Source organism: Vulpes vulpes, chromosome 8, assembly GCF_048418805.1.
Source record: "Vulpes vulpes isolate BD-2025 chromosome 8, VulVul3, whole genome shotgun sequence".
Taxonomy (NCBI): domain Eukaryota; kingdom Metazoa; phylum Chordata; class Mammalia; order Carnivora; family Canidae; genus Vulpes; species Vulpes vulpes.
Window position 1 is genome coordinate 58,282,449 of NC_132787.1, and position 24,104 is coordinate 58,306,552.

The following is a 24,104-nucleotide window of genomic DNA, read 5'->3' on the forward strand; positions in this document are numbered from 1 at the left end:
AAAAAGTCTGTTGGAAATTGTATTGAGATTGACTGTGCTGAAGATAGACTGATTCGGGGAGAGCTGATGCCTTAAACAAGATCTTCTGACCCTGAGCATGGTAATTTCTCTATGTAATAATAATACTTATTATTAATTAATTATTAATCACCACCAATTCATTTATTTAGTATCTTCTTTGACTTTCTCTCATCAATGTTTTGTATTTCATAGTTCTCTACAGGTCTCAAATATATTTTGTAAAATTTGCCTCTAAATATATTTCATTTTTATTTATTATAAATGGTATTTTCTTTCAGTTTTGTTTGTTGCTAATATATAGAAATAAAAGTGTTCACATGTATTAATTCTAGTAGATTTTTTTGTATATTCCCTAGGATTTTCTATGGGGACAACCATGTAGTCTTGTGAATAAAAACAGTTTTACTTCTTTATTCCAACCTGGATCCCTTTAATTTCTTTCTATTGCCTTGTCATATTCACTAGTAATTTCAGTACAATGTCCACAGAAGTGTAAGAATGGACATCCTTGCCTTTGTCCTGATCTTAGGGAGCAAGTATTTACTTTTTCACCATCAACTGTGATATTAGCTGTAGGCTTTCCCTTGATGCCCTTTATCAATTACTTCAGTTTCTTATGGTTTTTATAATGAATGGATATTGAATTCTGACGAGTGCTTTTTATACTTGTATTGACAGGATCATATGATTTTTTTTCTTTTGGCTTTTTAAAATGGTGAATAACACCAATTAGCCTTTGAATGTCAAACTAACCCTGCATTGGTAGCATATACCCTGCTTGGTCATGACATACTACCCTTTTTTTGTGCACTGTTGAATTCAATTTGTTAATATTTAGTTCAGGATTTTTGCATCTATACTGATCTACAGTTTTCTTGTAAAGTCTTTGTTTGGTTTTAGCATCACGATAATTGCTGACCTCACAAATTAAGTTGGAAGAGTATTCCTTCCTTTTCTATTTTCTGGGAGAATATATAGAATTGGTGTTATTTCTTCCTTTAAGTGTTTCACAGGATTCACTGGTGAAGCCATCTGGGCTTGGAATTCTCTTGTAGGAATGTTTTTACCTACAAATTAAATTTCTTGAATAGATAGAGGGCTATTTAGGTTAATTGTGTTTTTGAGTATACATTGGTAGCTTGTATCTTTCAAGTAAGTGATCCATTTTTGCCCAATTTGGATTACTGGCATAAAAATGTTCACAATATTCCCTTATAAATGGCGACAGATACTATAGGTTCCCCTCTTTCATTCCCAATATTGGCAATGTGCATCTTCTCTCTTTATCCTCTATTCATGTGGGCTAGAGGTTTACAGATTTTATGGATTTCAACAACCAACTTTTGGTTTCATTGATTTTTTTTTTCTCCCAGTGTTTTCCTGTTTTTACTTCATTGATTTTTGCTTATTATTTGCTTCCTCGTCCTTGTTTTGTGCTTGTCATTTTTTAAAGTTTGTCTTCTATTTTTTTTTAAGAAAGAAGCTTAAATCATTAATTTGAAGACTTTATTCAGACATTTTCAATTAAATTTTTCTCTAAGCACCGCTTTACTGCATCCCACAAACTTCCATATGTTAAACTTTAATTATTGTTCAATTAAAATTTTCTAATTTCCTTTGTGATTTCCTTTCTTCTTTGACTTGTGGGTTTTTAGAAGAGTGGTTTTTTAAATCCAGATATATGAGGATTTCCCTGATACCTTTCAGTTACTGATGGCTAGCTTAATTCCATTCTCATCAAATAACTATTTTTGGAATATTTCAATTCTCTTCATTTTATTGAAACTTGTTTTATGGCCCAAACACTTGGTAATGTTCCATGTGTCCTTCAGATGGAATGCACATTCTGCTGTGTTAGGGTAGAGGGTTTGACAAATGGCAGTTAGGTCAAGTTCAAGTCTTCATATCTGTAGTTTTGCTGTCTGATTTTTCTATCAATAGTTGAAGGGTACTGAAATATTGAACTGTAATTTCGGATTTGTCTATTTTTTCAATTCTATCCAATTTTGCTTCATGTATTTTGTAGACGCCTGCACAGTCAGGACTGTTTACATCTCCTTAATGAACAAACTTTCTTGTTATGTGTTTATAGCTTTCATCAAATGTCAAAAATATCTGACCATCTTTTCTACAAGTAATTTTTTCTTGACTATCTCCTTCTTTGACTCCAATTACAAATATGTTAGGCTTGGTATTGTCCTACAACTCATTGAAGCTTTTTTTTTTAACTTTTCATCCAATTATATTTTCTTTTTTTTTTTTCAATTTTTTTTTCAATTTTTTTTTCAATTATATTTTCCTGCTTCATTTTGCATACTTTCTTTTGTTATGTCTTTTCACTGATCCTTTCTTCTCTAGGTAATCTCATTCACTGCATTTTTTTTTTCATATAATGTATGCTTCATCTCTAGATGTCACACGATGTCTTTTTTATATCCTCTACTTCTCCGTTCGGGATGATTATACTTTCTTCTATCTTCTTAAACATGTGGAACAAACTGATAATAGCTGTTTTAAAGTTCTTGTCTCCTCATTTGATCTGGGTCATTTCTGGCTTTGTTTCTATTGATATGTCTCCTGGTTGCTGGTGGTATTTTCCTGCCTGGTAATGTTGGTTGGATGCCACACAACGTGGATGTTATATTGTTAGGTGCTGGATTTTGTTGTATTCCTTTAAATACTGTTGCTCTTTGTTCTGGGATGCAGTTAAGTTATTTGGAATCACTTCATCCTTCTCAGACTTTTAAAGTACTTTGAGGGCAAGCATAGAATAGCCTTTAGTGTAGGGCTACGTTGACCCAGGAAGTCTCTACCTAGCACAGCATATCTGGCTGAAAAGAAACTAGGCATGGCCTTGGGTTCCAAGAACTGCTCTGAATGCTGCTTCCTGGTGGTCCTCTGTGACCTCAGTAGCTTCCTCAAACTCATACAGAGATCAGTAAGCAGCCAAAGACTTGGAGGCCCCTTCTGCAGATATCTGGAGTTCTTCCTCTTTGTATCTTATTCCTTTTCAGTATTTTTTCCAGCCAATTCTTGAAATCTTGGCCTCCTCAAGTTTTAATACTGTCTTTTCAATAGAGTAAAGCACTGAGATTTGCTGGGCTCCCAGTCTTTGTACAGTGGCTCAGAGATGCTAAGCTATGTAACTCTTAGGGAGCACTTTATTTCCTTCCTATCAGGGATCACTGTCTGTCCTGTGTAGCCTCTTGTCCAGTGTCTGACAGTGCTTCTTAGAGTTTGTCTGGGTTTACAGTTGTCTAACACAGGAGGAAAGCTGGTCTCCATTAAGATTGTGGTCTGAAGTTAAAGTCCCCATAGCATTTTGTTGTCAATTCTCATATGGTACCTTCTGACTTTTATTGTTGTTGTTGTTGTTCTCTAATCACTCATTTTCCCTAACAGACTGTAAGCCTCTTGAGTCAAGGGTTTAGGTCTCGTTTATGAATAGCATCCTGTATATAGCAAGCACTAGAGAAGTCAAGTGAATAAGAAATGGACAGAGGTTGATAAGAGAAATGAGATATAAAGGAGCTCAGAGTAGAGATCTGAGGGCACTCTTTCACCTGTGAAACTTGTTTATCTGGTTGTGTGCTATGACTCCCTAGTACTTGGTCTCTGGCAGGACCAAACTGCCAGGACCTTGCCAACAAGAGCTCAGTGTCACTCTGACAATCTGGGTTCTTGAACCCTGGCCAATTCCCATCAGACCTGCCTACTGAAGAGTTAAGAACCAGCTCTAATTAGTCGGTATTAATTCTCTAAGACAAGAGCTTCACCATGTGCAATGAATACTCTAGTTATAAAACTCTAAGTGGGCAAAACAGCATTCCCCCAAACAGCACTGATTTTAGAGTCAGAAAGACCTGAAATCTGAATCCTGGGTGTGCTGCTTACTTGCTATGCAAACTCAGACAAGTTACTTGACCCAACTGAACTTTAGTTACTGTATGAAATGGGGATATTACATATTATCTTCTATAAATGAAGAGAACCCAGTATATAGTTAACCTTTATAAATGACAGTACTGTAGGTTTAATTAGGGTCTTTTGAGCAAGGACAGAAATCAGGTAAAATGAATGATGAGAAATCTGTAGAAAAATATTAGTGGCCACCTGGTAAACTATCCCCAGGGAGAACATTTACTTGGAGGCCAACCAATGTGCAAATATGCACTGGGCAGGCTACTTTGCCTAATAACTATAAACCACAAGTTAAGGAATGCCAAAGCATCTGTTTTCTAGTTTATTGGCTGTTTCTTCTAAAGGTGTACCTGTCTATATGTCTGTCTGCGCCTCAGACACAGAGAACCACAATCATACACAGGTACCAAAACAAAAGTCAGCCAGCACTGGGACATCTACATTGTCAGAAAGAAGACAGTGAATGTGTTTAGTGAGAAAAAGTAAGGGAAAATGGACACAAAAAGCAGTGAGAAGATGTGTGGTCTCCAAGCTCACACAAGATGCTAACAGGGATTTTCAAACTATTAGATCTCTCTCTTAATATATATTTATCAGAACTTTTATAAGAAGTAGCTTAAGGTTCAGAACTTTGAAAAAACAGATTTAAAACTGAGCCGTCAAAATGTTCTAAGGAGTAAGTGTGAAAGGTTCAAAGAAAGTTTAAAGAACAAATTGTCTCAGCTCAATGAAGAAAAGATTCAGGAATACTTAAGAACACTCCCAGCAAATATAGAAAGGATTATGCAAGAAAAGGGACCGGCCATCTGTTCTCCATCTCTGGTGGTGAATTAAAAGGAAAGGAAATGGGCTCAGTTGTGGTGGAAGAGGCCCGTTCTAATGGCTATTAAAAATAGAATTTTCTAAGGGACACAGTGAGGTTTCTTTTCCTAGAAATCTTCAAAAATAGACCAGATGTCTACTTTTCTAGGTATAACAGAGGTACCAAGTTGCTGAGACATACTCCTGGAGTATGAAAGATATCCTGCTAGCTGTTCCTTATTCCCTGTCCACCCAGGGGCACAGCCAAAAAAAGGGCTTGAGCTTCTCTCTCTTAAAACTGACTTGAAGTGAGCAGAGAGTGAGGACGGGTCTGGATGGAGACCACACAGTTCACATCTCCTTTCACTTTGGGCTTTTGTAGAAAGCGCCATGTGCACAGTGTTGGGCTGGGGGGTCATTTCCCTGAAGTGCACAGCTATATGGCAGGAAGAAAGACATTAACTGGGCAGGCTGGCAGAGGTGTGACAGGTTACAGGGGTGCTTATGGCAACAAGGAAAAATGTTTCTTTACAGGCAACAAAAAAAATACAGGACTATTACAGATAGAAAGCAACTGGAACACCTGGGTTGCTCAGTGGTTGAGTGTCTGCCTTCCGCTCAGGGTATGATCCCAGAATCCCAGAATCGAGTCCCACATCGGGCTCCCTGCATGGAGCCTGCTCATCCCTCTGCCTCTCTTGCTGCCTCTGTGTCTCTCATGGAAAGAAAGAAAAGAAAGAAAAAGAAAAAGAAAAAGAAAAAGAAAAAGAAAAAGAAAAGAAAAAAAGAAAAGAAAAGAAAAAAAGAAACGAATTTCCAAGTTGCCTAGGAAAAACAAAATTTGAATCTCAACCTATGACTCTAAGCCTGCTACAGCCTCTCTCGCTGCCTCTCTCTGTGTCTCTCATGAATAAATAAATCGAAAGAAAGAAAGAAAGAAAGAAAGAAAGAAGAAAGAAAGAAACTGAATTTCCAAGTTGCCTAGGAAAAACAAAATCTGAATCTCAACCTATGACTCTAAGCCTGCTACATACAGCCTATCCCAGACAAACAGAACTGGGTGCTTGGTTCTATAAACCCACAGCAAGGTGAGAGCTGAGGACTCTCCGTTTTCTGGCACTAGCAGAGGTGATGATTTCCTTGGAGAATAAGAACTAGGCAAACTTACTGAATTTTCTAGTTTCTGTGATTCCATGAAAATCACTATAAGGTTGTTCTAAATATGAGTCACATCCACAGTGGGGAGCAAACTGTCCCCTGGACTCAAGGCATAGAACTTGAGATGGCAACCAGCAGCACAGCGAGTGTTCTGGAGGGTTACAGAACTAGAATATGTGGCCTTGGGGGTCTTCAGTGAGACACTGCTACAACTGAATCTCAAGGAGAAGCAATGATCAAAGGAGTGTTTCATATGTGATACGTTGTGTCAGGAAGTAAATTCTTGTGTTTCTAGCAGCTGTCAAACTTTATATAAACTGCCTCACAATGATTCGCACTGAAGTAAAAGCTCCAGGATGGAGGCCTATTAAGATCCCAAAGCCCCCAAAGGAGGGATTTTGTTGTACCATATGCCCCAGCTGCAGTGTGTTATAATCCACTCTTTATTGCCAGAAATCAGTCTTTGACACAATAGCTAGCTTCCTTAGGTGTGCTAGAGCAAAAAAAAAAAAAAGATTAAGAACCATCACTGTCTACATAATTTCTATAGAGGGGCAGAAATCAAGTTAGATGAGGATGCACATCAAAGCTACAAATATATAAAAAACACCAGATTTCCTAAAGATGTTTTGTTCATACTTTATATAATACTGAGAAAATGTCAGTTGTCACCAACAGTTAATGTCACTTTTTTTTTTTTTTTTTTTTTTAGATTTTACTTATTTATTCATGAGAGACACAGAGAGAGGCAGAGACACAGGCAGAGAGGCAAGCCCCCCCAGGGGAGCCTGATATGGGACTTGATCCTGGAACTCCAGGATCACGCCCTGAGCCGAAGGCAGATGCTCAACCACTGAGCCACCCAGGAGTCCCTATCACTCTTATTATGCTGTTACCATCAGGGTGTCGTGGGAATATGGATGGATATGCCGAGGGTGCCAAGGCTGCCTTTGAGAATCAGCGGCTCTGACCTCTGATCTGTGATTGGCTGGGATGGGGAGTGCTATTTGTAGCCCTGGATGGAGTTTCTCTCTCTGCAGAGCTAAATGATCCTCCCCATCATCAAATAAACAACTCTAACATCACCGGTACCGCAGCCCAGACACCCCAGATGGTAGCTTAATCGCCTGAAAGAATTAATAGTGCACCTCTAAGCACATTATTCACTCAGAGAATAGTTTAGGCAATGGGAAGAATCTGGCCCATTATACCCCACACAATCACTAAATAATATGCAATCACAGAAATGAAGCATGGCATATGGTAATCTCTCTACTATATTGAGATTCATTGTAATAAAAGTGCTGTTCAAAACCATTCTGTAGAATTCTGAAAGGCATACCTTTCTTTTCTGGAAGAAACATTACAATAAGACAAGCCAGTCCTCCTAGGCACAGAAATGCTGCTAATGTGCGCTTCCGACCAAACCTAAACAATAGAAAGAAATGACACATTTCTCTCGAGGATCTTATAACTTCATCTGCTTCATCTCCTGAACCTTCTTTCTGAAATGTCCCTGGTTTCATTATATATGTTCATCGTTGCTTAAGGAATGGATGGCAAATGTGACTGACCAGGACATAAAATACGTAACCATCACAAAACAAGGGAAAACCAGCTGGATGGCAGAATGGAATGGCGTGTGCAGGAAAAGAACAGAGAATCATTCTATCTCTGTGAGGTTCACTGTGTTCCAGGCAGTGCTGAATGCTTTCCACTGGGTATCTTACTTAATCCTCACTATGAACCTGTATGGCATGTGCTCTGCTCTACATCTCCCGGAGGATGCAAATGAACCATGGAGAGCGGAATCTTCCAGCTTACTTCCTCTCCTCATTACATGAATCTTTTAGCAGTTCATTTTTTGAATTTTAGTTAAAAATCAATGAATTAACATACGGTGTATGAATAGTTTCAGTATGAATAGTTTCAGAGGCAGAGATCAGTGTTCATCATGCGGTTACCCCAACCCCCGACCCATCTCCCCCCCAACAACCCTCAGTTTGTTTCTATAGTTAAAAGCCTCTTATGGTTTGCCTCCCTGTTTCCCTCTTATTTTTTCCTTTCCTTCCCCTGTGTTCCTCTGCTGTGTTTCCTAAACTTCCCATATGAGTGAAATCATAGGGTATTTGTCTTTCTCTGACACTTCATTCAGCACAATACCCTCTAGTTCCATCCACGTCATCGCAAATTTTAAACACTGTAAAACAAAGTTCTCTCTCTTAGAAATACAAACTGAAAGACATTTCTTGCTAGTATGTCAGAATTAAGTGATGTGTGTTGCACACTTTATTAAGGGAAATAATTTTCAAAGAAGAGCTGGAGGCTTGGGGGAAGGGGACTGGCATTAACAAGCCTCCCCTCCCTAAGGGCCTATGACGTGGTAGGTCCCTTGGAGGAACTCTGGTAGTGCTTGTGACCTTTGTAACAACTCTGCCAGAGAATTTTATAAGTCCTAGTTTAAGGATAAGTACATGGAAGCTAACTTGTCAAAGCCATCCCCTGGCACAGCCATAAAACTACAGCTGGGAAACGGGACAGCATGTGAGTCTCCAGTTCATGGCACCTCATTTAACATCAGTACTGAACGCCTTTCAACGGACAGGCACCATGCTAGGCAGGCAGTAGGGATACAAAGCCATACAGGCTACTCCCTGGGATGGCATCCTTCTAAAACCTTATGTGGTCACCAGAGGCATGCACAGAAGCTGCGACAACACAAATGAGGGATGTCTGGCACCCTAGAGGTGATGCAGACAGATTTCTGAATATGCAGCCGGACTTGGCTCTTGGACTGCGATGACAGCAAGTTCAGTCACTAATAGAGGGGTCAGCAGAGATGACCGGGACCGCTCCCAGAGAAAAGCCTTCAGCTGAACAGAATCCCAACCTGCCCTTCAAAACGCACTGAGCCCGCTATCCACGACAATAGCACCATGCATCACGCAAAAGGAATGCTGTTTGGGTTAAAATGAGGATTTCTGGAAAATGAGAAATGGCACAATCCAGCTGGTTCACCCTGAGTGGGATGCTCAGTTGCCCTGGTCAGGGGCTCAGTAACAGAAGTGACCTAAGGAAACTGAGAAAGGTGCTCTATAAAAGAGCTTTTAAAAAGCATTGCTAAACTGCCTGCTGACAAGTAACAAAAGCAGGATGCATTCCTCCCCTCTACAAAGTCGAGTGGGCCTTAAGAGGTTAAGAAAAGTCTTGTCAGGTCCTCCAGTTCTATGCCTTGTGTAAGGACTTCTAGATGATAGGGGCTGGGTCCATGGAGTTCTATCTCCAGAGAGTCAATAACCTTATCTGTTGGGGCTCTCAGATTACACACAGACTATGCAAAACCTTCCAGTGGTAGTGTATTTCCATATTGGATTGATATCCTGCAGAAAAACTCATAAACACGAAACCCAAGAAATACCAAACTAAAAAATGAATTCCAACTGCATTTGCACTGAAAAGCATTCTAATCACCACGAAGCACTTAGCAGATACTGCCTATGGACAAAGACAACAGAACTTAAGTACTTATGGATTTAAGGGCATGTATATGTGTGTACCCTATGTGCTGCATTTCATATTCATCTATACTCACCATTTTTGATTAATCAAGTAGATGCAGATAGGGTAAGAGGGAATCTCTATGAGGCCGGACAAGGCCAGGTTGGCATAAATATTTCCGCCTAGATCGCCTGCGCTGAGAGTGAGGCCATAGTACACCAAGCTGCACACAAACCTGCAGTTGGGGATAAGAGACAAGAAAGCCAACAGAAAAAGCATATGAGAATCTGCCAGAGAAGATTCAATCACTAGCTCAGTATAATGTCATCTGTCTAAAGCAATAAGCTTGACGTTCCCAGTGACCTTCCTATCTCAATCTACATTTATACTAGGAAAAAAAATACAAATGAAAGGGGCCGTTGAGCTACAGCTAGATGCTTTCGGCCAGCTCCCAAAAGGGCAAAGACATTGTCTGTCCTTTCATCAGGCATATCTGCATTTAATAGAAGACAATGACTATTCTCGCTTTATTTAATCCGGCAGTTTATGGAACACTTGCCACAGGCGACTGCTGTGATATTGTCAAAATGACTCGAGAAAAGAGCTCCCAAGGGGAAAGCCAACAGAGGACGGTGTTGAGAACGAGTGCTGAGAAGCGACTGGATGGCCAGTGGGTCACCTGCAGGCCAGAAATGACTGGCCCTCCAACCCTTGACCAGGTTCTCAACTCGCCCAGCATTTGCCAGGTGTCTATGCTGCCAACATCCAGATGGGAAAGAGAAGACCAGGAGCCCAGCAGGGGCTGGATCCTCCAGGAGGAGCAGCTGAGGAAGGACCCTTTGAGAAGCCGTCAGTCTATTTTTGCATGCTCTTGCTGCAACACTTGGGGAGAGCCTGCTAGGCAGCAGGCACTGTGCCAGGTACTGATCCTACCTCCCATGGGCCAGGAACTGAGGAGCCCGGGAGCTCATAAGCCCAACAAAGTGCCATCCTGAAGCTCCAAGCTGGGGCTTTCTCAGACAGAGAAACAAACAAACGTCTGTGCCTAGGAAATGGAATTATTGAAAATAAAATGAAACAGAACAGAATGAACAAAAGCAAAACCCTAAAACTAGGCTTTACTAGTCTATGAACACATTTTGTAAACCATACATTTCTACAAAATGTACTGCAGGCTTTGGAAATCCGTCAGTTTTTATGTTTTTGCAATTCAGCTTGACAGGTGTTTATTACAGGGAAGTTCCTGTTTGGTTCCCTTAGGTTTCCTTAGAAAACGTCCGATGAGCTACGGCTATCAGGAGATCAAGCAGAAGACGGAAAGCTTTCTTTCCATATCTGCCAAAACAGCAAAGTGGGTCATGTGTCCAGGGCTATTAAGAAGGGGCTGCAGGGAACAGGAGAGAGACAGGAGGAGGCGAAAGGGCTGGAGATGGACTGCTTAGTGGGTCATCCCTCCCTGGCAAATGAGCCAGTGGCAGCAGCTACTTCCTGCTACAGCTCACTGGGTGGAGCTGTCACTCGTGTACTAAGGATGATGAGCAGTGTCGGAGCCAGGCCATCATGTGTGAGGATGCAAGGTGACACTGGGCTGTCTGTGTTCCCTGTCCCTAGCAGCTTGTCTGCAAGCAGTAAGGTAAACAATTTAAACCCATGCAGCTTTCTAAACTATTTTAAAAATCCTTTCTACCTGCAGTAAACACTCTCTTCTGCCATGTGTTGTGTGTATCAGTGTGTGACTACTCTGCACTGAACACAGAAATCCTGGGGCTCCTAGGTAGCTCAGTTGGTTAAGCATCCAACTCTTGATTTTGGCTCAGGTCATGATCTCAGGGTTGTGAGACCAAGCCTCGCATCTTGGGATTCCCCCCTCCCCCTCTTTGCCCCTCTACCCCTCTCTCTGCTTGCTCTCATGCTCCCTCTCTCTCAAAAACAAAACAAAACCCAAATAAATAAATAAATAAATAAATAAATAAATAAATAAATATCCCAGTGAAGTAATTCCAGCCATGGAAACACACATACATATTTAAACACAGTTTGAATAGTAGCAAGTCAGACACAAATAAACTAAGCCAGTTCAGGACATGAGAGGCATGCAGAACCTGCCAGTGGTGGGAGAGCATGGGAAAGGAGGGACTATGGTCCCAAGGCAGGGACTCTGCTCACGAGGTTCCTTAATGGCAAGTGGGTCACATTGGGATGCATAATTACAGCTATTAAAATCATTTCAATCCTTTTTATGGGCTTCAATAAAAATTTAGAATGCTTGCAAAATATTTAACAGTATATTTAGGGCATCAAAGAACTATTTAAAAAAAAGTACTAGTGTGGGAAATAACCAAAGGAACAGATGTGAAACACAGAGGTATCATTTTACTCCCTGGTAAGGGCCTTCTTCGATGACAGATCCACAGAAAAGACTTAAGAGTTTTATGGCATCTTCAAAAACAACAGCAGTTATGTGCAATGACACTGTCTCTATTATGGCATATTTTAGCATTTGGAGCCCAGGGGGAAGAGGTTTATTTGAGAAGAACTCCTTTGGCTGTGTAAAATATAAAATAAACAGGGACATTCTCCCTGGCTCCCAGTCTACTTTGTTTGTTTGTTCGTCTGTTTTTTATCCCCTGAAGGCCAGAATCCAAAACTTAGTATGCCTCAAAAAACCCCCAAAAACTTTAAAAACAAGAAGTAAATTATCCTCATGAAGTAGGCAGAGAGTTTGCCTGTCTATATGACATGCAAATGTGGAATTTTATAGAGCCCAAAGCACCTGAACATATTTCCTAAGTGTCTGCGATAGGCAGATCCTCAAATGATCAGCTTCTGTGCCAGATTGTCAGGTTTGCTTTTAAAAGTTCCCTTAATCTCCATGTCTCCAAGCTTATGTCCTCTGTTCCACATTTATTCTGCATCTGTGATATTCCAGCACTGTTCTGGGTCTGTGGGGAAGGCAGCAGTTGGTGTGGCCCTGGCCTCTAACCATACAGGTGGCAGCCAGTGCTTGGCTGCATAGAAAAAGAGAACCATGATATAGAAAAATATATTCACAGCATCTTCCTCTCAATCTGCTGTTCTTTACAGCTTTCTATCTAAGATCACTTTCATAGGTCATGCTCCTTAATTCCCACATGAAAAAGGTTGGTTTCCACGCTGCCTTCATGGCAAATGCATACCAACCAGCACAACAGTCCTTCAAGCCAGTAAGTATGATGTTCACACCCTAACAATGGACCCGAATTATGGCACCCTAGCAGAATGTACTGGCATAACTAGGAGATGCTGTGGGTGAGGTTCTAGACTACCACAATACAGTAAGTATTGCAATAAAGCAAGTCAGATGAATTGTATGGCTTCCCAGTGCATATGAAAGTTATGTTTACACTATATTCTAGTCTATTAAATGTGCAAAAGCATTATTATCTAAAAAAAAAAAAACAATGTAGATACCTTAATTTAAAATATCTTATTGCTACAAAATGCTAACCACCATCTGAGCTTCTGAGGAAGTCATAATCTTTTTGCTGGGGGAGGGTCTTGCCTCCATGCTGATGGCTGCTGATTGAGCAGGGGGCTGGTTGCTGAAGGCTGGGGTGGCTGGAGCAATTTCTTCAACTAAGACAACAGTGAAGGTTGTCACATCGATTGATCTTTTCCTTTCATGAATGATTTCTCTGTAGCATGTGATGCTATTTGATAGCATTCTATCCACAGCAGGGCTTCTTTCAGAATTGTAGTCAATCTTCTCAAACCCTGCCACTGCTGTATCAACAAAGTTTATGTAATATTCTAACTCCTCTGTTGCCATTTCAACAGTCTTCATAGCATCTTCACCAGGAGTACATTCCATCTCAAGAAACCACTTTCTGTGCTCATCTGTAAGAAAGTGACTCCCTCCATTCAAGTTTGATCATGAGATTGCAGCATTTCAGTCCCATCTTCAGGCTCTAATTCTATCTAGTTCACTTGCTGTTTCCACCACACCTACAGTAACTGCCTATACCGAAGTCTCAAACCCCTCAAAGTCTATCCATGAAAGTTGGAAATCAACTTCTTCCAAACTCCTGTTAATGATGATATTTTGACCCTTTCCTAGGAATCATGAATATTCTATTTTTTAAATATTTTATTCATCCATTCATGAGAGACACAGAGAGAGAGAGAGAGAAAGGCAGAGACACAGGCAGAGGGAGAAGCAGGCTCCATGCAGGGAGCCTGACATGGGACTTGATCCCGGGTTTCCAGGACCATGCCCTGGGCAGAAGGCAGGTGCTAAACCGCTGAGCCACCCAGGCTGCCTGGAATCATGAATATTCTTAATGTCATCTAGATGTATCCTTTCCAGAAGGTTCCCAATTGACTTCGCCCAGATCCATCACAGGAATCACTATCTATGGCACCAATGTCCTTATGAAATGCATGTCTTAAATAATAAGGTTTAAAAGTTGAAATGACTCCTTGATACATGCACTGCAGAACAGATGTTGTGTTGGCAGGCATGAAAACAATATTAATTTCATTGTACATCTCCATCAGAGCTCTTGGGCACCCAGGTGTATTGTCAGTGAGCAGTAATATTTTGAAAGATCCTTTTTTGTTTGTTTGTTTGTTTTCTGAGCAGTAGGTCTCAATAATGGGCTTAAAATATTTAGTAAACCATGTTGTAAACAAATGTGCTGTCATCCAGGCTTTGTTGTTCCCTTTAGAGAGCATGGGAAGAGTAGATTTAGTGTAGTCTTAAGGTAGCTAGGATTTTCCAAATGGTCAATGAGCACTGGTTTCAACTTAAAGTCACCAGCTGCACTGGCCCCTATCAAGTGTCAAACTGTCTGGGCACTGACTTCTCCTCTCCAGCTATAAAAGTTTTACACGGCATCTTCTTCCAAAAGAAGGCTGTGTCATCTACATGGAAATTTGTTTTTTAGTGTAGCCTCCTTTGTGAATTATCTTAGCTAGATCTTCTGGATAACTTGCTGCAGCTTCTTTGTTAGCACTTGCTGCTTCACCTTGTGCTTTTATATTATTGAGATGGCTTCTTTCCTTAAACTTCACGAGCTAATCTCTGTTAGCTTCTGACTTTTCTTTTGCAGCTTCCTCACCTCTCTCAGCCTTCAGAGAGTTGAAGAAAATTAGGATCTTGCTCTGGATTAGGCTCTGGCTTAAGGGAATATTGTGCTTGGTTTGATCTTTTATCTGAACCATGAAAACTTTATTCATATCAGCAATAAAACTGTTTTGCTTTTAATCATCCATATGTTCACTGGAGTAGCACTTTTCAGTTCCTTTAGGAGCTTTTTTTTACTGAGAATTCAGCTAACCGGCACAAGAAGCCTAGTTTGGTCGGCCTTGGCTCCTCACTAAGCTGATTCATTTCTAGTTTTTGATTTAAAGTAAGAGACATGCAATTTTTCTTTTCACTTGAACACACAGAGATCATGGTAGGCCTAATTAACTGGTCTAATTCCAATATTGTTGTGTCTCAAGGAATAGAGAGACAAAAGAGGGAGAGACACAGGGGAATGGCCAATCAGTGGAATGGTCAGAAAACACACATTTATTAGATTCACTGTCGTATATAGGTGTAGTTCATGGTGCCCCAAAACAATTATAATAGTAATACCAAGGTTTACTGATCACAGATCACCATGACAAATATGATAATACTGGAAATGTTTTGGAATATTGTGAGCATTAACAAAATGAGTCATGAAGTGAGCAAATACTGTTGGAAAATGGTGCCAGTACACTTGCTTGATACAGGGTTGCCACAAATCTTCAATTGTAAAAAACACAGTATCTGAGAAGCACAATAAAATGTGGTAGGCCTATACAGTACTAAAACACACATGCAGTTCATATATTCTCTTCACTGCCCATCCATTTCTCTCCTTTGCACTTCATGCTTTAAGTGGAACCATCTTGAATCATTCAGTGTGATTCGCATGAATGCTAAGAGCATATTGAGAGGCAGGAAGAAATAAGGTAAACAAGAAAATCAGGTTCAGAGAATGCCAATCTCTTCATTCACTAATTTGTACATGTGACTTTGAGTCCATCGTTTCACACTCTCAGGATCCCATCTGTGCAAGGAACACCACTGCCTACCCACCCCCAGGAGTGAGTGAGTGAGCTAGCAAGTGGAAATGCCACACAAAGTACAGCCCAGGGCACTACAACTACAGCATGGTAACTGACCACTTGCTGCTAAAACCAAAGGGAGGTACTTTAAGCTCCTATTTAGAAACTCTTCTAATATGCTTTCTTTCCTCTTTTTTTTTTTCCCTTGAGGTTGGTGGGCGGGTACTTAAATATTTACATTGAAGAACTCAGGAGCAAAGATGTGTTTCTGCTGTCTATTTACTCAAGTTCAGTAAACGTTCCATGGGTAAACCATGGGTTTCTCCTTGACCAGGAGAGGATGCTGCAAAAGCAGAGGAGATAAGATGTGTTCTTATGAAAACAACTTCAAGCTGACAAATCAGGTCAAATTTTCTGTAACTCCGTAGAAGGAACATAATATCAACAGCCCTTTTAGCAACCAGAGGTGAGGATCAAGACAACAGCCCTTAGATATAATTACCAGATGAACATCAGGGTCAGCGTGTGCCCCAAGAGGATCCGGTAACGGAACAGATCCAGGAAACTTCCGGTCTCTCTGTAGCTCCTGCTGGCCGGATGTGTTAGTGAGAACGTACACTTGAGCTTGCGGTTCCTCTTGGCAATGAGGTACAGAGCGGCTTCAGCCTCACTCAGCCGACCCTGGGAGTATAACCAACGAGGTGATTCAGGAATGAATCTGAAAGAGATGTCATTAAAGGCTGTGTATTCATAGAGGAACATGGGCACGGGGAGGAGAGAATTCACCTTGGAATATGTGGATTCCTTCACCACAACCAGAATCCATGTGAGCTTTCTTTTTCTTTTTCTTTTTTTTTTTTTAAGATTTCTATTTATTTGACAGAGAGAGGGAGCACTAGCAGGGGTAGGCACAGGTGTAGGGAGAAGGAGAAGCAAGCTCCCCGCTGAGGAGAGAACCCAATGTACGGCTAGATCCCATAAGCCTGGGATCATGACCTGAGCCAAAGGCTGCCCCTTACCAACTGAGCCACCCAGGTGACCCCCATGTGAGATTTCAAACCAACTCTCCCAATGACAGGTGAAAAAGAGAGGGGGCCACTTTCAACAGTGTGCCAGTGTTAAAAAGTAGCCTGCTTTATGAATGGAATGGAAACCAAGAACATATTTCTAAAACAGTAGTGGAAAAAAAAGAAAAAAGGTAAGCAGTATGCATTTATTTTTTAAACAAATTTTAACAGATGAATGGCAAGTTAAACCTAAAATAATGAATTATACAAATTTTTCATAAAGCACAGGTCAGAGAGAGGGTTCTAAATCCTAACAAAGTGTGAGAATAATACTACAGAGGGGCAGCCCTGGTGGCTCAGTGGTTTAGCGCCTGCCTTTAGCCCAGGGTGTGATCCTGGAGACCTGGGATCGAGTCCCACGTCAGGCTCCCTGCATGGAGCCTGCTTCTCCCTCTGCCTGTGTCTCTGCCTCTCTCTCTCTGTCACTCATGAATAGATAAATTTTAAAATTTAAATTAAAAAAAAAAAGAAAATAATACTACAGAGATAGCAGGTAGTTAAGTTCTGACAAAGCCTCACAATTTTTATTGTCTCATCAGAAAAAATAAATTTTTAAAAAAATGTTTTTAACATAGTGATATGTTTTTAAAAAGGCAGAGATTATTTTAAGACTACATAAAAATTAAACAGGGTTTATCACATCTCAACTACTTTCGAGCATTTACTGCTTCAAAACACTTGAATCAACTGACACACTCTGTCCTCAGGATATTTCCTGTCCCCCACGACCTTAAAGAATAAAAGTCATTTCCTGGTTAACTTCCAGGTACCAAACAATTGTTTCCTACTCTAACTACAAAGTATTGAACAATTATATCGCCACTGATATTTTCCAATAGTTTTAAGACTTAACTCTCTGATGTGTCTTTTTCCTCTTCACACTTCTGTGTGCAGGTCTAGAGGACTTGCCAAAGACAAACTTGGACAGGAACAAGTATTTACTAAATACAGCATCTAGTATCTTTTGATCTACTGTGACATTATTTGCATAAAATGAAACTTCTATAAGTACCACCAGCTGTGGAAGATGCCTTTTAGAATTCTCCATGCCTTTCCATAAAGGATGGTGAAGTGGCAACAAATGCCAAGGAATCTGGAACTTCATTGATGGCCAGTCCATCGATAACCACTTGTCGAGCACTTTCATTTTGTATCGAGCAATGCAGTAGGTGCTCAGAGGAAACAAGAAGGCAAGAATCCTCTGAGAGCTTTGCTAGTGGGGAGAGAACATTTGTGCACATTCGTGCATTTGATTGTCAACAAAAGCAGGGACACAGGCCTTCTACAACAGCCTGAAAAATCCCTTGATTTGCAACTTCATTACCACTTGATTGTTATTACTAATACACAAGTAGATAATCAAGTAAAATATTGTTCTGTTGGAAATTAGGTCTGCTGATCATCAAGGGGACCCACTGACCCTCTCCACTGGGCTGCTTATGAGCTACCATGTAAACCACCTGTTTGCGTCTAAATGCAAATACAAAGAACATAAACAAAGCCTACTGTGATGAATAGAGAGAGTATGCCTGGGAAGGAAAAATAAGTGACATACCAGAAGACCATTGCAATAAAAATTAAAACTGAGGGGGGTGGGGAGGTGAGAGAAAAGAGATAGGAAAGAGCGGAAATACTAACAATCACTATCTCTGGGGAACTTAGGTCACTGTCCTTCTCCTCCAAATTTCCCTGTTTTCAGAATTGTTGATAAGCATTAATCACTGTTAAAATGTTTGTAAATAACTGTTCTATAAATATTTACATTACTGGTAAATGTTTATAAATCATTTTTATACTTGAGAGATAGTCAAGCTTTGGAAACTTGAGTTAATACACTGTTTGTGCGAGGGAAAGGGTTTGACATGTACACAAACCTGACCCCAAATGTTCCCACATTTGGAGAAGGCAAATTATACAAAGGCTCACTCGCTGCCAATGGGTGGATTTGGGAAGAGAAATTCTAACACATGCAGATTTTGCACAGCAAACAGCAAGATGTGTTTTTTAATTTCTTAATTTTTATTTTTTTTTAAGATTTTATTTATTTTTCTGAGAGACTGAGTGAGAGAGAGCATGAGCAGAGGGAGGAGCAGAGGGAGAGGGAGAAGCAGATTCCCCGCTGAGCAGGGAGCCTGATGTAGGGCTCGATCCCCAGACTCCAGGATCATGACCTGAGCCAAAGGCAGATAGCAGACACTTAATGGACTGAGTCACCACACGCCCCACAGGATGTGTTTTTAAAAGAAAAAGCAGTCTTGAACATGCTGCCCCCTCCACAGTGCTAGGGTCACCTTTGGAAGCTGTAGTGCTAATTTAACAACTTTGCCTCTGCTCAAAACATGTCCTGTGAATTTCTTAGAAGGCGGGAAATCTTTGTAAATTTGGGGGGCACTGATTTTTAGAGTAAAACTGTTCAAATTCAAGTATTGTGAAAATGAGGAATTTTTAAGCACTGCAATAATATTTCTAATAAGACAAAAAAACCCAAGGTATGACTCTAAAATAACATGACTTATTCTTATGTCGCTGACAGCTAATCCTGAAAGTTAATTCCAGCTATTTTTGTGCCAACACCTGTCCCATGGATAGGAAAGATCATCTGTGCGGGAGGCCCTGGGCTTTACTGTTGGGGGACATGTAACGGAGCAGAGAGCCTGCAGCCATCGGGAGGGAGGTCCTGGGGCAGAAAGAGACAGACTCCCACGTGAGTGGGAATAAGAGCACTGCCCAAAGGGCATGAGGCACACGGGGTACGTGCTATAGAATTCAGAAACAAAAACAAATGATGTGTAGTTGGAGATATGATGGGGTGAAGTTTGCAGAGGGTGGCAGTTGAACAAACCTGGAAGGCCAGGAGTTAAATAGGAAGAAATGGAGAGCAGGGTATTGGAGGAGCAGGGGCAGCAGCAAGCAGGGGGCCCGGATAGGACAGCACAAGCTGATGCCAAACTACAGGCAGCTTGCCGTGCCTGGAGCACAGGGTCTGGGAAACCAGCTGGGAGACGATCCGAAAAGATACACTGAAGGCTGGCTGTGGGAAGGCCTAATGGAACAAATATGTGTTTCAGTTGTATATGCTCTTTTCTCTCTGCTTCCTATTTTTTCCTGACCTAAATTCATTTCCTAGGGTGTGGACGTCCCCACCTAGCACTAGGCTGTAACAAACTCAGACTACATTCAGGAAAGAAAGGCAGAACAGCTCATGCCATCCATCGAAGTTGCTCTAATAAGAGACTTATTAGCCATTTAAAAGGAAGATTCATTTATCTGCCCACATTTACATGAATGCTTATTAATTCAAAGACAATACTAGGCACCCATTTATTGCAAAAATTTATAATACATGAACTAATAAAAGGTTGTTAGTTTCCCTTTCTGGTAGAATTATCTCATTCCAATTCACATAACTAAATACATTTAATACATTTTGCTCTTTTAAGTATAGGCAAACCATTTCTATTATATTCTCTCTTTTTTAAAAGATTTTATTTATTTATTCATGAGAGACACACAGAGAGAGGCAGAGACACAGGCAGGGGGAGAAGCAGGCTCCCTGGGGAAGCCCGATGCAGGACTTGATCCTGGGACTCCAGGAACAAGGCAGACGCTCAATCACTGAACCACCCAGGTGTCCCATATTATATTCATTTTTTAAAGCTTGTTTATTCATTTTAAAATAATCTCCACACCCAATATGGGGCTTGAACTCACAACCCTGAGATCAAGAGTCCTGTGCTCTTCTGCTGAGCCAGCCAGGAGCCCCACTATTACAATCATTTTTACATTTAATTCTCTTATTTCAAAGAGAATACAAAAACAGACTTTAGTTCAATCCTCAATCCACCAAACCTCAATTAGTAGAACTTGAATAAAGAACGACTCTACTAAAGAAGCATCTGAAGGAAAATTCTACTACAGATGTCCCTTACTTTATGGCACAGAAGCTGGTACCATTGGCTGAAATTTTATTTATTCCAAAGATTTTAATGATTAAAATTAGAGGTTTGATACCTCAGGAGAAAGCCTTTCCTAAGCACGTTAAAACTTCTGGTGAAATAAAGCTAAAAACTCAAACTTTTAAGGATTTAAAAGATTATATTTATTTATTCATGAGAGACACAAGGAGAGAGAGAGAGAGAGGCAGGGACACAGGCAGAGGGAGAAGCAGGCTCCCTACAGGGAGCCTGACATGGGACTCGATCCCGGGACTCCAGGATCACACCCTGGGCCAAAGACAAGCGCTAAACCACTGAGCCACCCAGGGATCCCCAAACATTTGTTTTTTTTAAGATTTTATTTATTTGAAAAAGAGAGGGAGAGAGAGCGTATAAGCAGGGGGAGTGGCAGAGGGACAGGGAGAAGCAGACTCCCCACTGAGCAGGAGGCCAACATGGGGCTCGATTCCAGGACCCTTCTGCCTGAGCAGAAGGCAGACGCTTAACTGAGTCACCCAGACACCCCTAAAAAGTCAAACTTCTTAAACACGTCATTAAAATGATTAAATAAGAAAGGAAATAGCATTATTTCTTTGTGACTAAAGATCAGAATGTAGTACAGTAGTTATGAGTGAAACTGGGTTTCTAAGTGCCAATGAGATGGTCAGTACTGAATGTTAATTCTATGGAGAACTCTGTAAGTTTGTCTTAAATATGTTCTATTGTTACTGGAGCCCGAGGCTATTTAGGGCTGATGTTAATAAGTAATATTCTTCTATTCTATATTGTATAATATATTATTACATAACACTGTTAATAACATTAATAATAATTAATATAATTAATAATATAATTAACAAAGTATTTGCTACAGGAAGAAAGAACTGGTAAAACAGCTCTAAGTTGGTAGCTCGCCTTACACATTTAGAGCACCACAGTGTGACATTTGAGCAAGTTGTCTAGAGCATCCTCCCCTTGACCAGGGAATCACCCTTTTACTGCTTTGAGTCCATCCACCCTAAGGATTTCTCCCACATCTAAGAGTTCCCACATCCACAACCATTTAGAGGCCCTGAGATAAGAGTCACCTATTGGATGGATAGTTGCTGCTACATATTCAATATGAATGGACTGTGATATTTGCAATCTCATACCTGAGTTGGACACGTAGCACCCTATCTGATTCAGCTTGAAGATCTTTAGGCTTGAGGCATTATGTTACAAAAGAAACTGGTACCCTGTGGCAACAACTAGAATGTTAAAATACAGTCTATGGAGATGTGACTTGAAACAAGGGATACCTGCATTCTGAATTAATTAAGCATCTCTCTTCCTGGCAGCTGCCAAGCATTGGAGCGCTTGCGGGATTTAGCTCTTCACCAAAGTCAGTTCAGGCAAACTCCTGAAAGGGAATAACGCTGCTCACTGACCCACATCCTCTTAAGATGTTCCTTCTGCTTATTCAATTAAACCTGTATGAGGAAAAACTACTTACAGAGATAGGAGAAAGACCACTGTTCCCTGCAGATTAACCAGAACAGCGAGGGTCCTCCAGGAGCGGATGAAGTATCCCAACAGGGCATACTGAGCGATGCCAACTGCGAAGAAGAGGCCACCAATCGATCCTAATTCAGGGAAAAGACACCTGTTACTAGAGAAATGCACCATGCATGCCATCCCTTCCAACCCAAGCCACAGAGCCAACACCATCCTTGGGTGGTATCAGCAGAAAACACGAGGCCTCCACAAATACTGACCATAGATGCTAAAACTGGAAGAGAGGCCAGTGAGTGAGTGGAAAAGGAGAAAGGAAAGGTGAAAAATACAAACTACGTGTGGTCAAGATGAATTTTAAGCATTTGCCCAAGTGCTTTCTGCACTGAATGCTCTCCTGCGGTCCACCTGAACATGTGCTGAAGCTGATGTTTTGCTGGGTGATGATAAGGTTTTTAGGTGATAAGATCATCGTAGTACTGGGACTTGAACTTCTCACAAAAGTTGTGCCTCAAATCCTCATCTTAAATCCCAGGCTGCTCTTCAATTCTCCCTCTTGCCTTTCCCTATTTCGTGTATCAGCACCAGATACATGATATTTCACAGCTATCTGTTTCTTGTCTGCCTCCCTGAAACATGGATTTTTGCCAGCATGCTGACAGGAAAAAACAACCATGGGATTGTTAAAAATCCTATGCTTTTCGAAGTGCTGAGATGGTTATTATGTCCACTTGTTTGCCCAATATACTTGTGAATTTATACCTCTGACACACTTTCTAACACTACCAGTAGTAATACTAGCTATTTTTATTGTGCATTAAGCCTTTTACATGCAATGTCCTATAAAGCAGGTGCCATTATGGGCCATATGCAAAGAGGAAACAGCACAGAGGTTAGGAGCCTCTGTCTAGGACACACAGCTGCACATAGGATGGTTGGGACCATACCCTGTGTGCCTGACTGCAGAGCCTGTGTGCTGTTCCAGTCCTCTCTCTACCCTTCCAGGGAAAGGCAGGCTTCTGTGGGGAACCCATGGCACAGGACCTTGTCGATCTTGTTACAAGAACTTTCTACAACAATTCTGTGAAAGAAATGTGTTCTTGTGTTTTTGCCCATAGGTGATCAATTCTCTAGCAATAATGACTTGTACATTCTGTACCCCCAGTGAGGAAAAGGGGGCAGTAGGACAGGGAGCTGAAGTGGCAGGATGGCCAGCATGTCAGAACACCCAATCAGAACATGTGGTCTGATGAGTAAGAGAGTGGGGACACTATGATTTCCCTGGGAATTTAAGATAATCAATAGCTATTATAGCTTCATTATTGTGCATCAGACAGCACCTGGCTTCCAAGAATAACACTTTCTGTCATTGCTCAGAACAGCTCCCAGCACTTAGTATCCACTGACAACAATGTAGGCAAAAGGAAAACGGCCCACAGAATGGGACTGTTTCTGAGTTCAGACCCTAGTTCTGCCACCTGCTGCTGTGTGATCTCATGCAAATCACTAAACTTCTCTGAGCCTCAGTTTTCTTGAGGTGGTTGTTAGTTTAGGATGAAATAATGTGGGGCACCTTACTGAGCATCTGCCTTTGGCTCAGGTCATGATCCCAGAGTCCTGGGATCAAGTTCCGCATCAGGCTCCTCTCAGGGAGCCTGCTTCTCCCTCTGTCTGTGTCTCTGCCTCTCTCTCTGTGTCTCTCATGAATAAATTAAATGAAATCTTTAAAAAAAATTACGACCTTTTTCTTAAAAAAATATATTTTTACTTTTTTTAGAGAGAGAGAGAGAGACTGCACAAGCAGAAGGGGCAGAGGGAGAGAGAGAATCCCAAGCAGACTCCATGTCAAGTGTGAAGCCTGATGCAGGGCTCGATCCCAGGACCCTGAGATCATGACCTGAGCCAAAGGCAGATATTTCACTGACAGAGCCACCAGGCACCCTAGTTGAATAACCTTAAATTCTGTGATGACATTACCATAGATAGAGGTCCCAGAAGATGAAGATCTTAGGTAAAAGAAAGCAATAATTTTTATTTGAGGGTCCAATTGACCATTCATATCTTATGTTCAGCAAGAAGCTACACATGTATGCCTAGAAATGACAACAGAGGTAAGGTGTGGAGATGGAGA

At 41.0% G+C, this 24,104-nt stretch overlaps 1 protein-coding gene across 6 annotated transcripts in view; it reads right to left on the reverse strand.

Annotated features, from left to right (window-relative positions):
* SLC22A15 (solute carrier family 22 member 15) overlaps positions 1 to 24,104 on the reverse strand; it is a 90,073-nt gene that overhangs the window by 22,943 nt on the left and 43,026 nt on the right. For all 6 annotated transcript variants that reach the window (XR_012003065.1, XR_012003063.1, XR_012003064.1 and 3 more), the window contains exons 5-8: positions 21,975 to 22,104; positions 15,980 to 16,195; positions 9,494 to 9,634; positions 7,244 to 7,329 (exon numbers count right to left, since the gene is read on the reverse strand). Coding sequence is in view for 3 of the 6 variants with exons in the window: in XM_072766800.1 (XP_072622901.1) it covers positions 7,244 to 7,329; positions 9,494 to 9,634; positions 15,980 to 16,195; positions 21,975 to 22,104 (573 nt within the window). In the remaining 3 variants the exon portion in view is untranslated. The remainder of the gene's footprint in view (positions 1 to 7,243; positions 7,330 to 9,493; positions 9,635 to 15,979; positions 16,196 to 21,974; positions 22,105 to 24,104) is intronic.